The sequence below is a fragment of the Bubalus bubalis genome, chromosome 2 (genome assembly GCF_019923935.1).
Source record: "Bubalus bubalis isolate 160015118507 breed Murrah chromosome 2, NDDB_SH_1, whole genome shotgun sequence".
Classification (NCBI taxonomy): Eukaryota; Metazoa; Chordata; class Mammalia; order Artiodactyla; family Bovidae; genus Bubalus; species Bubalus bubalis.
The window spans coordinates 32,394,142-32,409,922 of record NC_059158.1 but is presented as its reverse complement, the minus strand read 5'-3'; the positions used below and the strand labels follow the sequence as shown (position 1 = coordinate 32,409,922).

The following is a 15,781-nucleotide window of genomic DNA, read 5'->3' as shown; positions in this document are numbered from 1 at the left end:
TGATCTAAGATCCAATAATGGCTCTTGTAAAAGAGAGAGCATAAAAGATACAGAGTAGAGAAGACTCTACACATGGACATCACCAGATGGTCAACACCGAAATCAGATTGATTATATTCTTTGCAGCCAAAGATGGAGAAGCTCTATACAGTCAACAAAAACAAGACCAGGAGCTGACTGTGGCTCTGATCATGAACTCATTACCAAATTCAGACTTAAATTGAAGAAAGTAGGAAAGACCACTAGACCATTCAGGTATGACCTAAATCAAATCCCTTATGATTATACAGTGGAAGTGAGAAATAGATTTAAGGGCCTAGATCTGATAGATAGAGTGCCTGATGAACTATGGAATGAGGTTCGTGACATTGTACAGGAGACAGGGATCAAGACCACACCCATGGAAAAGAAAATGCAAAAAAGCAAAATGGCTGATTAGGGAGGCCTTACAAATAGCTGTGAAAAGAAGAAAAGTGAAAAGCAAAGGAGAAAAGGAAAGATATAAGCATATGAATGCAGAGTTCCAAAGAATATCAAGGAGAGATAAGAAAGCCTTCCTCAGCAATCAATACAAAGAAATAGAGGAAAACAACAGAATGGGAAAGACTAGAGATCTCTTCAAGAAAATTAGAGATACAGAGGGAACATTTCATTCAAAGATGGGCTCAATAAAGGACAGAAATGGTATGGACCTAACAGAAGCAGAAGATATCAAGAAGAGGTGGCAAGAATACACAGAAGAACTGTACAAAAAAGATCTTCATGACCCAGATAATCACGATGATGTGATCACTGACCTAGAGCCAGACATCCTGGAATGTGAAGTCAAGTGGGCCTTAGAAAGCATCACTACGAATAAAGCTAGTAGAGGTGATGGAATTCCAGGTGAGCTATTTCAAATCCTGAAAGATGATGCTGTGAAAGTGCTGCACTCAATATGCCAGCAAATTTGGAAAACTCAGCAGTGGCCACAGGACTGGAAAAGGTCAGTTTTCATCCCAATCCCAAAGAAAGGAAATGCCAAAGAATGCTCAAACTACCGCACAATTGCACTCATCTCACATGCTAGTAAAGTAATGCTCAAAATTCTCCAAGCCAGGCTTCAGCAATACATGAACCATGAACTTCCTGATGTTCAAGCTGGTTTTAGAAAAGGCAGAGGAACCAGAGATCAAATTGCCAACATCCACTGGATCATGGAAAAAGCAAGAGAGTTCCAGAAAAACATCTATTTCTGCTTTATAGACTATGCCAAAGCCTTTGACTGTGTGGATCACAATAAACTGTGGAAAATTCTGAAAGAGATGGGAATACCAGACCACCTGACCTGCCTCTTGAGAAATCTGTATGCAGGTCATGAAGCAACAGTTAGAACTGGACATGGAACAACAACAACTAATTTTCCAAATAGGAAAAGGAGTACATCAAGGCTGTATATTGTCACCCTGCTTATTTAACTTATATGCAGAGTACTTCATGAGAAATGCTGGGCTGGAAGAAGCACAAGCTGGAATCAAGATTGCCAGGAGAAATATCAATAACCTCAGATATGCAGATGACAGCACCCTTATGGCAGAAAGTGAAGAGGAACTAAAAAGCCTCTTGATGAAAGTGAAAGTGGAGAGTGAAAAAGTTGGCTTAAAGCTCAACATTCAGAAAACGAAGATCATGGCATCCGGTCCCATCACTTCATGGGAAATAGATGGGGAAACAGTGGAAACAGTGGCAGACTTTATTTTTGGGGGCTCTAAAATCACTGCAGATGGTGATTGCAGCCATGAAATTAAAAGACGCTTACTCCTTGGAAGGAAAGTTATGACCAACCTAGATAGCATATTGAAAAGCAGAGACATTACTTTGCCAACAAAGGTCCGTCTAGTCAAGGCTATGGTTTTTCCTGTGGTCTTGTATGGATGTGAGAGTTGGACTGTGAAGAAGGCTGAGTGCCGAAGAATTGATGCTTTTGAACTGTGGTGTTGGAGAAGACTCTTGAGAGTCCCTTGGACTGCAAGGAGATCCAACCAGTCCATTCTGAGGGAGATCAGCCCTGGGATTTCTTTGGAAGGAATGATGCTAAAGCTGAAACTCCAGTACTTTGGCCACCTGATGCAAAGAGTTGACTCATTGGAAAAGACTGATGCTGGGAGGGATTGGGGGCAGGAGGAGAAGGGGACGACAGAGGATGAGATGGCTGGATGGCATCACTGACTCGATGGACATGAGTCTGAGTGAACTCCGGGAGTTGGTGATGGACAGGGAGGCCTGGCCTGCTGCAGTTCATGGGGTCCCCAAAGAGTCGGACACAACTCAAGGACTGAACTGAACTGAACTGAGGGATGTTTCAAGTAATTCATTCAAGAAAAATGTCCCTAATAGAAGAATATGAGTTTCTAGATTGAAAGGACCCACGAGGAATCCAGTACCTGAATTTGCTAAACAGTTGGAACAAAGCAGTCCTACAAGCACCCAGGGAAGAAATACAGGTTCCATCAAAGATTCAGAAATGAGAATGAGCTGTTGCTTCTAGAAGCTAGAAGAGCAGTGGAGCGCTGCCTTCACTCTCTAGAAGACATTCCAACAAACCAAACTATCAGTCAAGTGTGAAAATGCAGTGAGACCTGCGTGGTCTTGCTCAATGTACCTTTCATGCTTCCTTTGTCAGGGATGCTATTGGAAAATATCCTGTGTCAAAACTAGACACCTTTCTCCCCATCCATGTGTTCATGAGCATATGCGGCTCTGATGGACCCACTAGGAGACTCTTTCACCCGGTCAGGAAGCTAGTCTTGGGGACTTGGCCGTGGGGCCACTCTGCAGCTGGGGCCAGGGCTGGCACTGGGGTGGCACCCCAGGCCCCACTGCAGCACAGGATATGGGCTCTGCAGAGCAGGGGCTGAACTTGGACACACTGCAGAAACAACTATAAATCTTGCTTTTAGAAAAAAGGACCCCACAGGCAAATCTGAACTCTGTTGGGGGAACAATGATTTCATTAATAATTACAACTAGTCCAAGATGCCCCATAATCCTTCCTGCCTAGCCCTCCAAGTTTTCTAACTCAGTTACTGGGTGAGAATAGAAAATAATGCAAAAAAGCCAAGGAGGGCAGTGCAAAGTATCTCAATCATTTCAGCCTTTTCTGGGTTTCCTATTTCCAACTTAAACCAAAGGCATTTGGTAACAGGCATGCGCGCGCGCACACACACACACACACACACACACACACACAATTAACCTAGGATGTAATTTCCTTTCAGAGACCTAAAAAGCTCCTGAATCAACTCCAACAACACTTCACCAGACTCTTTTTGAAAGGAGCAGATGAATGAGTTGGACAGAAAACTTTTTGCTTGGAAATTTCCCTTTCTCAGATTGCAGATTTAAGGGGAGAGCCTGCCAAGTGTTCAGCAATGCTGTGCATGGTGGCTTCTGGCAGGGACTCTCTGTACCCACAGCTAAATGAAGGTTTCCCTGCGTCACCGACTTATCATTCTTCATCACCTGCTCTGTCCCCCCTTTCCCACACCACGGTCTTCTAAACAACTTGGAAAGAGAGAAAAAACTAAAACTCTAACTCTAACTCGTGCAGGACCCCACGAGGCTTTCTCAGGACAGAACTTCTCCCTTATCTTCTGCTTTAGTTTGTCTCTGTTCAGTTCGTCTCTGAAGCACCTAGATAGTAGTACTTGATGCACGTTTCCTGAGTTGTTTTGCAGACATAATCCCTGCTGCCCACCCCACCCCCTCAAATGGAAGATGTTATCTACTCGATGACCCTGAGCACATAGCCCCAGGCCTCCTGGAGCCTAAGCACTGAGGTGTTCACCCCTGTGACACCACCCTGCTATCTTACACCAACCAATCAGAGAATTGTGCAGGAGCTGATTACAGATCCTGTGAACCCCCTCTCACCTGGCTTTTATTTTTAACTTTTTATTTTGTATTGGAGTATAGCCAATTAACAATGTTGTGATAGTTTCAGGTGGACATCAAAAGGACTCAGCCATACATATACATGTATCTATTCTCCCCCAAACTCCCCTCCCATCCAGGCTGCCATATAACGGTAAGCAGAGTTCCCTGTGCTGGACAGTAGGTCCTTGTTGGCTATCCATTTTAAATATAATGGTGTGTACATGTCAATTCCAAACTCCCTATCTCTTTCCCTCATACTTCCTCCTTGGCAACTATAAGTTCATTCTCTAAGTGTCTCACCTGGCTTTTAAAGGTGCTTTGCCAAAACCCTTCAGGGAGCTCAAAGCTTTTTAGGTGTGAGCTACTTCTTCTCGCACGGCCCTGCATGGCATCTTACTCTGCTCCAGATTCCAATGTTTCAATCTGTTTGGCCTCACTGTGTGTCGGGCCCACGAATTTGCATGAACATGAGTCAGTTGGTGGGTGTGAAAACTCAGATCTGCTGAGTGTCTGTCCTGGAGTGGAACCCCTCCCGGATCAGTCTGTGTTTAGCCTTGGTAACTATTACTGAACAGTACTCCAAGTGGTGGTACCAGTTATACTCTGCCTTGACTGACACTGTGACTTCGTATTTCCTCAGACCTAATTTTGATAGGTGTGTAGTGTACCTCTTTGAGGGTCTGACTGGTCCTTCTCTGATGAGAATTGATGTTGAACACATTTCAATGTTTAAGACCTGTAGGGATATGTCAGGGGTACAGTGTATGTGTGAATTGCCTCTATACTTGAAGTACCTATTCAAGCATCTTAACCATTCTTACCAAATGAGTTGTCTCTTTTCTTAAGTGCTTTGTAGGAGTTCTCTTTACATTTTGGATGTGAGTTATTTAACAATTATAGGTAATATTAATACAATTATCTTCCCCCACTCTGAGGCTTTCCTTTTCACTCTCTTAATGGTATAATTTGATGAACAGATGATTTTAATCCTCATAAAGGAGATGTACCCTTATTTTATTTTATGATAGTGCTTGGTGTGTTCCATGTGGTACATTTTTGCCTGCTTCAGGTCTATTACTGGCTCCCCTGGTGGGTCAGCAGGTAAAGAATCAGACTACAATGTGGGAGGCCTGGGTTTGATCTCTGGGTTGGGAAGATCCCCTGGAGAAGGGAAAGGCTACCCACTCCAGTACTCTGGCCTGGAGAATTCCATGGAAAATTCTACGTATAGTCCATGGAGTCGCAGAGTCTGACATGACTGTGCGACTTTCACTTTCAGGTCTATGACAGCATTTTAAAGAAAAGAGTAGAGTGGGGATTATGTTAAAAGAGTCTGTGTACACTTAGGATCAAGCTGGCTGAACTCTGACAATAAACAGGGGTGTCTCCCAGACCCTTTATCAGAGCCCAACCCACCCCTTCAAATTCCTCTTCCTTCATGCCATGTTGCCAACCAGTTCTGCCCACTCCCCCCCGCCCCCCCGCCCCCTCCCCGCTCCCTTTCAGGAAGAGCTGAGTTCATTTCATCTCTTGATAACGTCTTGGGAAGACTATAGACTGAGTCTCCCTCTTCCACAATAACCATCAGATAGATCCAATTCAGGCAGACAACACAGAAATTACACTACATGGACAGAGTCATTCACCAGTTATATTTGAAATCTAAGCTCTTTGAGCTATACACGTGCACAAATGATTCAGTTGGTGGGAATCTTCCCCTCCCCCTCCACAGTTAAACTTTTCAAACTTAAAATAGTGCTGAAGAGGCTTGCATCCTGTGGGTCAGGGGGATACTGAGGCGATTCTGACTTTCACGATGCTTGGAGGGAAGTCTTGGCTGTTTCCTCCCCATCTCCTGGGATATGTACCTCTCTCCACCTCCCCAAACCCAATCTCATGAGAGAATTACTTGATCTGAGATAGATTAACATCGACATTTTGCAGTAAGTGTGGCCAAGACTAACCACCTGGGTCATACACTCCACTGAGTTTTTATTTTTTGATGACACAAAATTGTCATTTCAACTTCGACTAAATTTGGTTGGAAACGTCTGATGGAACTGCTTTGAAACACTGAAAAGTCATTTCCAAATAGTTTCTCTCATCCGGATTTCTCTAGAATCTGCCTTTTTCTGAAAATTCTGAGTTGTTTAAAAAGTCAAAGAACCCACAAACGATTGAGAAGAGTCAGCATAAAAATGGCTGACGCCTGTAGTTCTCAGCTCGCTCCACTAGAGGGCAGCATTCTCCACTATTAGGTCTACTCTTTTTATTTGTCCATGAAAAACCAAAAACCTCCACAGCAAAGGAAAGTCAAAGCATTTGCTTATTATATACTCCTCAGATTTTATTTTTCAAAGGAGCCTTCGTTTTTCTTATGGAAACTCAGGATTTTACAAGCAGCGCTGTCCTCAGTTTCACCTGTACTGTGTCCAGTACTATATTGCTATATTCACAGTAAAACGGACTTATATTTCTGAGTAATCAGTCTAATGTTTTCAGTTTCTGATGAAACTAACATACACCTTAGTCAAAAACCACAACAATCCTTCCATCAGGTGGCTGTGTTATTGTTCTCGTGTGTTTTTCTGAGGCTTGGGTAATGACAGTATTTCCCCACTCCGTTGTAATTGACATTTGCATCTAAAGAAAGTCACTGAACGTACAGGAGTAGATGAGGCCTGGCACATTGAGCAGAAGGTAATGGTTCTATAGGTGTATCTTCTGTAATGCACTTTGGGCTAGAGAAATAGAAAAATCACATGTAACAAAAACAAATACTTTTTTGAGCAATATGAGCATTGCATGAGTAGGACCTGCACACACGTTTCTGGATCCATCTTTCCCTTTGAACACGCTCAGCAGCTGCTACGTTGATTTAGCTGTATTCCAACTGCCTGCAGCCGACACTTGCTTCTTCACTTTATTTAAAAACAACTGGTCTTGATAGCAAAGATGTTGGCTAACTGTTTATATATTGGCAAGAGAAGTTTTGTGCCCTTTCAAAATTCAGCGTTATACATAATAGAGTGTAATATTATCAGATTACCTGTATTAGTATATGAATGCATTCATAAGCAATGCACATATGTTTTAAAGCAGCTAATGGCTGAAGAATCGCTAAATAAAAAACATCCAGATTTTTAAAAGCACAGCGGAAACATTTGTACAAATATACAAAGAGAAGAAAAAAAAAAAAACAATCGTTCAGACACCATGAGAATTTTTGTAATAAATAGGTTTGTCTGAAATCGGTCTCTGTTACCCTGGACAAGCCTCCCCAAGGAGGTTGGGAAAGACTGACAAGGGAATCATGTTCAAAATCTACTGAGGGTTATCTTTGGGGCCAAGCTCAGTTTTTCCTTCAGGAATTTTCACAGAGCTATGAAGTCTTTGACTCCAAAGAGTGACATTTACCCAGACTTGTTAAGCTGGAGGATGCTGATAATTTTGCTCACCTAGATAGGACATGACTGGATGCTGACAATTGGTGACTTATAGTATATCCTCAAATCACAAAAATAAATGCTGGTGATCATGCATGTCCTGGGAATGTTGGGATGCAGAGGACTGGGGAGACCAGATAGGGAAATCTCATGCAATCAAAGTCAAGTTTATTTATGGTCCTACTTAAGTGGCCAGGAAGGAAAAACAACGCACACACATCAGGACTGGGACTGGAACGGTTCACAAACAACACAGGAGCTATTTGTCACTGATGTCTCTGGCTTGGATCCACATGAGAGCATGAAGGTATATAGGCTGTGCTGATCGTTTAATAAGAAAATACTACTTTTTTTTTTTTCCCCCTAGAACCTCCTAAATAATGGATTATACTCGGTGGGTATGATATGATCAGGAAACTTATCACCTTTTCCTAGCCCTTTTGTCCGAGAGGCTTGATTACAACGAAGGAATTTCAAACAACCAAACACCCAGGGATTTAAAGGCAATTCTTTTTTTTTTTCGACAAACAAACAACAGGGAGAAAAAAAAAAAAGAAGCATGGTAAAGAGTAGACAGATATTTTCTTGGAGGCGGAGTGGTGAGCTCAGTTGGACACGGAGGGCGGCGGGCCGGGACGTCGGGTCTGGATGATTTTTGGCTTCGGGGATGTCTTTGGATCCTCTTCCTCCTCGATGTCACTGTCGCACACGTGCACGACGACACTGGGGGTGGACTCGGTCCCTGCGTGCAGCTCATACTTCTCTCCTGAAAAGCAAGTGCAACGGGGTGAGAAGGCGGGAGGGAATTCTAAACCGATTACTTGATGAAGTTTGTTTAGGAAGCGAGGGGGCATTTTAACATGTCTCGAGAGATGCTGTGAGATAGTGTCAGAAAGTGGAATGAGATGGATCTGTCTCCATCTCAAGCCTACCTTCTGTCACCTATACAGCCCCGGGCAGGCCCCCTCACCTCTCTAAGCCTCAGCCTCCACAGCTGTAAACTTCAAAATGGTAATAACAACAGTCTGAAGGGTTGGGGTGATGACTCAGTGGGCCTGGCTGTAAGTTACCCATTTCTCTTCTATTTCCCAGCATGGCTGCTAACAGCTAACCTCGAACCCATCACTTCACTCCTTCATCTTTCAGAGAAGGTTCTCCAAGTTCTCCTCCTTCTGGACAACTTCCTATGGTAAGAGCTGCCCCAGGCTGGAGTAAGGTAGGATCCCCACTCATCTTGGATTTGCCATGCTTACTGGGTAATGGGGTTATTAGATGATAGTCGAGGCCCCTCCTGTTCCAAGAGTCTATCGGTCTATTTTTGACTGGCTCCTCTTGTAATCACTTCACTAGCAGCCGACTACTTCCTGTCTGTATCTGTTTCCTTTCAGGAGGTATCTAGTGAGCATCTCCCATGGTCTGACCCATTGCTAATCACAAGACATGGTCAAAACCATTGGCGTCTTTCACAAGAGCACAGTGCAGTGATGGCATGTGGAAACAAAGCGTCACAAAATGCAACGGGAAGTGCCAGGGTGGCCATACAAGCCAAGGGTACCGGGTGGCGAGGAGCAAATAACTCTCAAAGGCTTCCCCACGCAGGCGACAGCTGACCTGGGTCTAAAGACAAGTAGAAGGTGTCCAGGAGGGGACAGGCACAGAGGACCTTCTTAATCTGCATGCTCTTAACTTCTCAGCTTAACTGCTGACACACTTTTCTGAATCTTCTTCCGACATCCTATCCTTCCTTTCCCATCGTTCATGAATGGGAAACACCAAGAAGCAATGTCTCCCAGACACCCACCGGGTCAGTGGCTCTCCAGATATCACTGGATCAAGTCATCATTTCTTAGACTCTAGGACAAAAGACTGCATCATCTCCCATCAGTCATGACAGCCATGTTTTTTATACCCATCCAACCAGCTACTTTTATTTGCTATCCATGCATGCTAAGTTGCTTCATTCGTGTCCAACTCTTTGCTACCCTATGGACTGTAGCCCTCCAGGCTCCTCCTTCCATGGGATTCTCCAAGCAAGAATACTGGAGTGGATTCCCATTTCCTTCTCCAGCAGATCTCCCCAACCCAGGAATCGAACCCATGCCTCTTGCGTCCCCTGCATTGGCAGGCAGGTTCTTTACCTCTAGCGCCACCTGGGAATCCCTTTATTTGCTATAGTCTCACCCAGTTTCCAGAGAAGGCAATGGCAACCCACTCCAGTACTCTTGCCTGGAAAATCCCATGGACGGAGGAGCCTGGTAGGCTGCAGTCCATGGGTTCGCTAAGAGTCAGGCACGACAGAGCGACTTCACTTTCCCTTTTCACTTTCATGCATTGGAGAAGGCAATGGCAACCCACTCCAGTGTTCTTGCCTGGAGAATCCCAGGGACGGGGGAGCCTGGTGGGTTGCTGTCTCTGGGGTCACACAGAGTCGGACACGACTGAAGCGACTTAGCAGCAGCAGCACCCAGTTTCCGAAGTCCCACCATCCCTCTAGGATCAAAGCCAGACACGGCCCAATCCAGGTATCTGGCCCGTCGGCCTCGGTCTGCAGTGGACAGTGCCCTTGTGGATGGCCAGAACCAGGGTAGCATGTCCGTGCTTCTGTGCACACCTTGGTGAGCATTGATGGTGAAAACAGCAAATGCTTACAAGGCATAGTTTTAAATTTTGTGCTGACATTAGGGAACGAGCAGCGCTGATAATGCCACAAGCATCAGGGTGATGCTGGGAACGATGTAAGTGTGCAGAGCCAGCTGCTGGGTGGGTGGAAGTGCGTCCCACCCCTCCAAAGATGCTGCAGTCCTAGCCCCCAATATGTATGACTGCAATCTTATTGGGAAATAGAGTCTTTGCTGACGACTAAGTTCAAATGAGGCCATGAAGGTGGGCCCTATTTCAAAATGACCGGTGTTCATATAAAACGGGGAAATCAGGATGCCTGCCTCATCCAAGGAGAACTCCTTGTGAAGACCGGAGTTGTGTTGCTGTCATCTGTGGAACGACCAGAAGCTACAGGAGAAGCCTGGACCAGATCCTTCTCCAGCACCTTCAGAGGGAGCGTGGCCCTGTCGACACCTTGATCTCAGACTCCTAACCCCTAGAACCTGAGGCAACACACTGCTCTTGGTTAAGCCACTTGGTTTCTGGTCCAGTTATGGCAGCCCTAGTGAATGAATACAGCCAGTCCCTGCTAAGAGCATTCCCTCTCTGATAAGAGTCAGAGAAGTCTTAACTGGACTCCCCTGCCCACTGACATCCTAGATAAAGGCACCAGGCATTTCACAAAAATGAAGTGTGACACGTCCAGCATTTCCCTGGAACCTGGCAAGCAGCTAAGTGGGTGAGAACTAGCCCGAGCCGCAGAAATACAGCTCATAAAGACTCATAACTTAGAGTCAAGATTGGGGGAAACTGTAGGTAGAAAGAGTTGCATCAATGAGGTTGACATCTCTGATACAGTGAGATGACGGGGCCAGTTTAGATTCAGGAGAGGAGAGTGACAAAAACAGGGGACAGGAACAGAACTAGAAGGAGATATCTGTGTGGGTTACTCCTGCGAGGCTTTGCTCCTCCATGGGGGATGGACAGTCTGCTAACGTCCCTGTAAGTGACAGTAAAGTTAGTATTCTACATGTACTTGTAGCTGTGTTCTACACACTGATGCTACTCACAGATCATTTAATTGTGTTTGTTCCATCCTCTTTTAACAGCTTGTCATTTTTATCAAAATCCCAGGGGAGAAGAACCACTGCAGAAGTTGCTAAGGAGGCAGTGCTTTAAAGGAGTGGAAACTCAGTGCAGCCAGCTCCCCTGAGAGCTGCAGGAGAGGCTCTGGGTGACAGGTGGGCAGACATGGGTGGTGGCTCCTTTGAACAGTGGTTTTCAAACATCTGACAGTCTACTGGGTTGTTTGCTGGAAACAGAGTTAACCAGCATGAGGATGCAGACCTGCAACTTGGATGCAGCGGCATCCACTTTGGTACCCAGCACCCCCGGGTGCTTCTCTGTGTTTCAGCGGGTCAGTAGCCATTCCTATATGGTTTGGTGTGACAGGCGGGGGGCTGCGGCCCTGTGAGGATGCTGGTGTGCAAATAGCTTCCCCCTCCCTTCCTCCATTCTGCATCCTAATTTTTTGTTGGAAAATGATAACAGTGAGGGGAGAGGGTAACAGAGCGAGGGATGCTGAGGGTGCAGAAGGGAGAAGAAGTCATCCCAGCTCAGCTCTGCAGCCCCTCCCAGCCACCAGTGCCCATTCATCTTTGGCGTCTCATCTTTGTTTCTGGGAGAACAGCAAAATCCTGTGGACAGGGATGAAGGTCAGCATTCCCAGGGTTTCTACCATTTTATCCTGACACTCCCCCCCGCACCAGGACACTTTGCAAATCTGAATGAGAGACAGCTTCAGACAAGAGACAGAGAAAGACGTAATTTCTGAGCAATCAGATGAGGTGGTTCTTGTTTTTCTGCACAGGATTTCTCCAACGATCTCACGTTTAGAGAAGCAGTGCCTTTCACAGAGATACTAGTGGGCTGCTGTGGTCTCATCCGTTGCCCTGCTGGGTGGATACGAGGATGAACGGGTGGAAGCCTTTCATCCTCTGATGAATAGATGACAAAAAAATGATCTGCCACGGCAGATGGAGACCATGGGACCAGGGGGTGAGGTGGTGACAGAAAGGACCCCGGCCAGGGGACTGACCAGACGCTGCCCCTTTCCTCATCTGTTGGAAAAAAGCTAGCTTTCAGACAAAAAAAAAATAGTAGTAAAATACACATAATGAAAGTGTTGATGAAACCCTTTCTTTGCCCTGGCTTGGCTAAAGAACATTCTCTTAGAGACACCTCTAGTTGCAATGCATTTATCCATTCAAAAGGAGATGCTTACTTCTTGGACTCAATGTGCTGGGGCCACACTCGGGATGGGGATCAGGCACAAGCAGACTCCCCGTGCAGGGCAACGTTCACGTCGAGTTAACAAAGTCAGAATGCTTGGTAGTAGAGATGTTTCACTGCTGTGACCCCATTAACGCTGACATTTCTCTGTTCTATTTTTGGAAACTTTCTTACTATCAAAATCCAGCAAAGCCCAACATCTGCTGAGAGTCCACAGAATAAAAAGACAGAGCTTTGGTCTTGCTGGATTGACTTGTTCTGTTTTGGGCCTTTTTCTCCCTTTGGGCTTCAGCTAATTCTTTACCACAAAAGCTGATGTCAGTGCCGTCACCCTACTTGGGGACCCACGGGGTTCGGGAGGTGACAAGGGACCCATGGGATGGCCAAGCAGACCAGCATGTCTTTTCAAGGACAAGCCAAGGCTCGCCCTTCACACCCTTATCTCTTCTAGTCTGTATTCAAAGTGTCCTTTCCCCATGGGTGGAAAGGAAGCCAGGGCCAGAAGCTCACAGAAAAGGCACAAATCAGAGTTTTCTACCTTCCGCCACTGTGAAATTCATACTCTGTGAATTCCCAGCAAGCAAATGCAAAAATCCTTTGGCACGTGGTCACACGTTAAATTCTCATCCAGGTCTTCGGAACTGTCGTGGGCTTGGGCATTGCTGAAAACAGACGTAGCTAAGTTTTAACTTTTTCAGCTAAGCTGAAAACTATTGGAATAGGGCAGGTATGTGTCCTATTTTCTGTGTGTTCTCAGTGCCAGGACACAGGAGGGGTCGCAGACACTTGCCATCTGCCCGAAACGCAGCAGCAGCTACTCACTGAGCCCTTCGTGAATGCCAGACCGCAGCTCTCAGGACTTCACACAAATTGGGTATTTAATTACAACAGCTCTGTCACGGGGGTTTCATAAGGTCTCAATGATACGGGAGGACACTGAGATCACGCAGGTTATGAACGGCAAAGTCAGGTTCAAGGTCAGATCTGCCTGACTTCAAGGAAGGTGCTCATAACTCCTCTCCAGTTCTGCCTCTCACGATTCTGCTGCTTTCAGATTCTACAAAAAACTGCTGAAACAGAGCTTAGTTTTAACTTAATATTCTTCTATGGCAACTCATGTTTTTAGTGAATATTTGTTCTCTAGCTAAAGTTGGACTACTTATTCCTTCTGTATCTTGTCTCTTTTGTTTTTGGCCAGTTGCCAGTTATTCTAGGTAGGGCTTCCTTGCCGGTGAGTCTTCTTTGAAGACAACACTTAATACATTATAAAAATAAAAGGGCTATAAATTATAGACTGAGTTAATTTTCATGTCTTATGGTAACTTTGGGATTCCCAGGTGGTACAGTGGTAAAGAATCTGCCTGTCAATGCAGGAGACACAAGAGATGTGGGTTCGATCCCTGAGTCAGGAAGATCCCCTGGATTGGAAATGGATTGGAAATGGCAATCTACTCCAGTATTCTTGCCTGGAAATTCCCATGGACAGAGGGGCCTGGTGGGCTACAGTCCATGGGGCTGCAAAGAGTCGGACAGGCTAAAGAGACGCTGTAAGCCCTCACCCCCTAATATTTTTTTATTAAAAAAATTTTTTCTTTTCAAGAGGAAGCAGCAGGCACAGTCCTATCCTGACCTATGGGATAAGTAAAATGGAATTTTCACAGGCTGCCTGTTGAGGGGTTGAACACAGAGATTGAGGAAAGGGTACAGCATGATTTGAAATGTGTTTGAAAGGGTTCACATTTGGATTACCCTTCCTTTCAAGTGTTAGGTTGGGACTTGATAGCATGTGGCAGGGAGGGGAGGCCCACAAGCCCTGGATCATCCCTCCCTGGTCAACTGTGGAGGTGGAGATGCCTGGCCCCGGTCCAGCTGAGATAGGCCTGGGACCTGGGCCCATTGGCTGTAGGACTGCCATGCTTGCACCTGGACACACCTCTCCTCCAGCTACAGAATACAAAGAAACTGTATGGGACTAAAAATAACTGCATGTATGCCCAGTGCATGCAGTTATTTTTAGTCCCAAATTTACAATTAAAAAAATATTAGGGGGTGAGGGCTTGCAGCGTCTCTTCAGCCTGACCAAGCCTGGAATGATTTTATGCCTGGAATGATTTTAGTCCTGGAATTTTCTGTTTTCTTCTTAATCAGATATGAAAGGCTCTTAATCCAGGCTGCAGTGTGCCGCTGAGCACCCAGCACAGCTTAGCTCTGCGTCCAGGGGTCCCGCTGCAAATGCTCTTGGCACTCCCCTTGATAAGCCATCATCTATTCTTAAAATTCAGTCTAGACGAATAACTGGCACCTGTTTCTTCCCTGTTTGCTTCACAACCCACTGAGGATTAATAAGAAATAAGGGAGATGAGACAAATAATGCCAGCTTTGTTTCTGATGAAAGGCTAAAGCTGAGAAGGTGGCTGAGCTGAGTGACAGTCATGGAGGGCTCCTTACTAGTGAAACCCAGGGGATTCTCTGGTGATCCGGTGGTTAGGAATGGCTACCCAGTCCAGTAGTCTGGAGAATTCCATGGACAGAAGAGCCTGGCAGGCTATAGTCCATGGGCTCACAAAGAGTTGGACATGACCGAGTGACTTTCACTGATAAATACTACCATAGTGCAATTAGTGTGCTTCTCAATCAAGTATGCTACACTCTCAATAGTGTCTGGAAATGTGATGGGGATTTCTTTTCTTTTTTGACTGTCATAGGGACTGGGTAGAGTATGGATACTGGCATTTAATAGGTGAGGCCCAAAGATGCTAAATGTACTCAATGTGTAGGACTGTCTGTTCCAAAATATCACATTGAAAAACACTGAGCTAGGAGCTTAACATAGGCACTTACATTTCAGTAGACTGAGATATGGCTTGAAAATAAGTGACAGTAAGCAGGTAACACACACTAAGCATTTACTATGTCCAGGGCTGGATATGTAGATGTACATGGGTTATCTCATTTGATGTTTGCAACAATCTGATTTTATGGTTGAGGAAGTCAAGACACAGAGAGGTTAAGAAAGTTGCTCAAAGTCACACAGCTAATAAAAGGTGGAGGCTGGATTCAAACTCACATCCTGAGGTTTAACTATCATCCTAAAGCAAGGAAAATGCCTCTTTTCATGTTGGAGCTTGACTGACAGCTACATATTATGTTTTGTCTTTTTTTGGCTTTGCCACAAGGCATGCAGAATCTTAGTTCCCCAACCAAGGATGAAACTCACACCCCCTGCAGTGGAAGTTCAGACTCTTAACCACTGATCTACTAGGGAAGTTTTGACAAAATCAAAGAGGACATGACCCAGGGCAGAGGGATTTACTCAAACTTTAAAAAATCACAGCTGTGGGAACTTCCTGGTGATCTAGTGGTGAGAATTCAGCATGTTCACTGCTGTGGCCCAGGTTCTATCCCTGGTCAGGGAACTGAGATTCGACAGCCATGGGATGTGGCCAAAACAAATTAAAATCAAATCAAATCACAGCTATTTGCTAGTCATCTATTCACGAGATCAGTCTGAGAGTGAAGAACCACTT

The 15,781-nt window shown here is 45.2% G+C and overlaps 1 protein-coding gene across 3 annotated transcripts in view; it reads right to left on the bottom strand.

Annotated features, from left to right (window-relative positions):
- Positions 1 to 5,546: 5,546 nt before the first annotated feature.
- Positions 5,547 to 15,781, bottom strand: part of RCAN2 (regulator of calcineurin 2) — a 285,698-nt gene continuing 275,463 nt past the window's right edge. For all 3 annotated transcript variants that reach the window (XM_025268972.2, XM_044929346.1, XM_025268981.2), the window contains one exon: positions 5,547 to 8,127. In XM_025268972.2, coding sequence (XP_025124757.1) covers positions 7,967 to 8,127 — 161 coding nt within the window. In that variant the 3' untranslated portion in view covers positions 5,547 to 7,966. The remainder of the gene's footprint in view (positions 8,128 to 15,781) is intronic.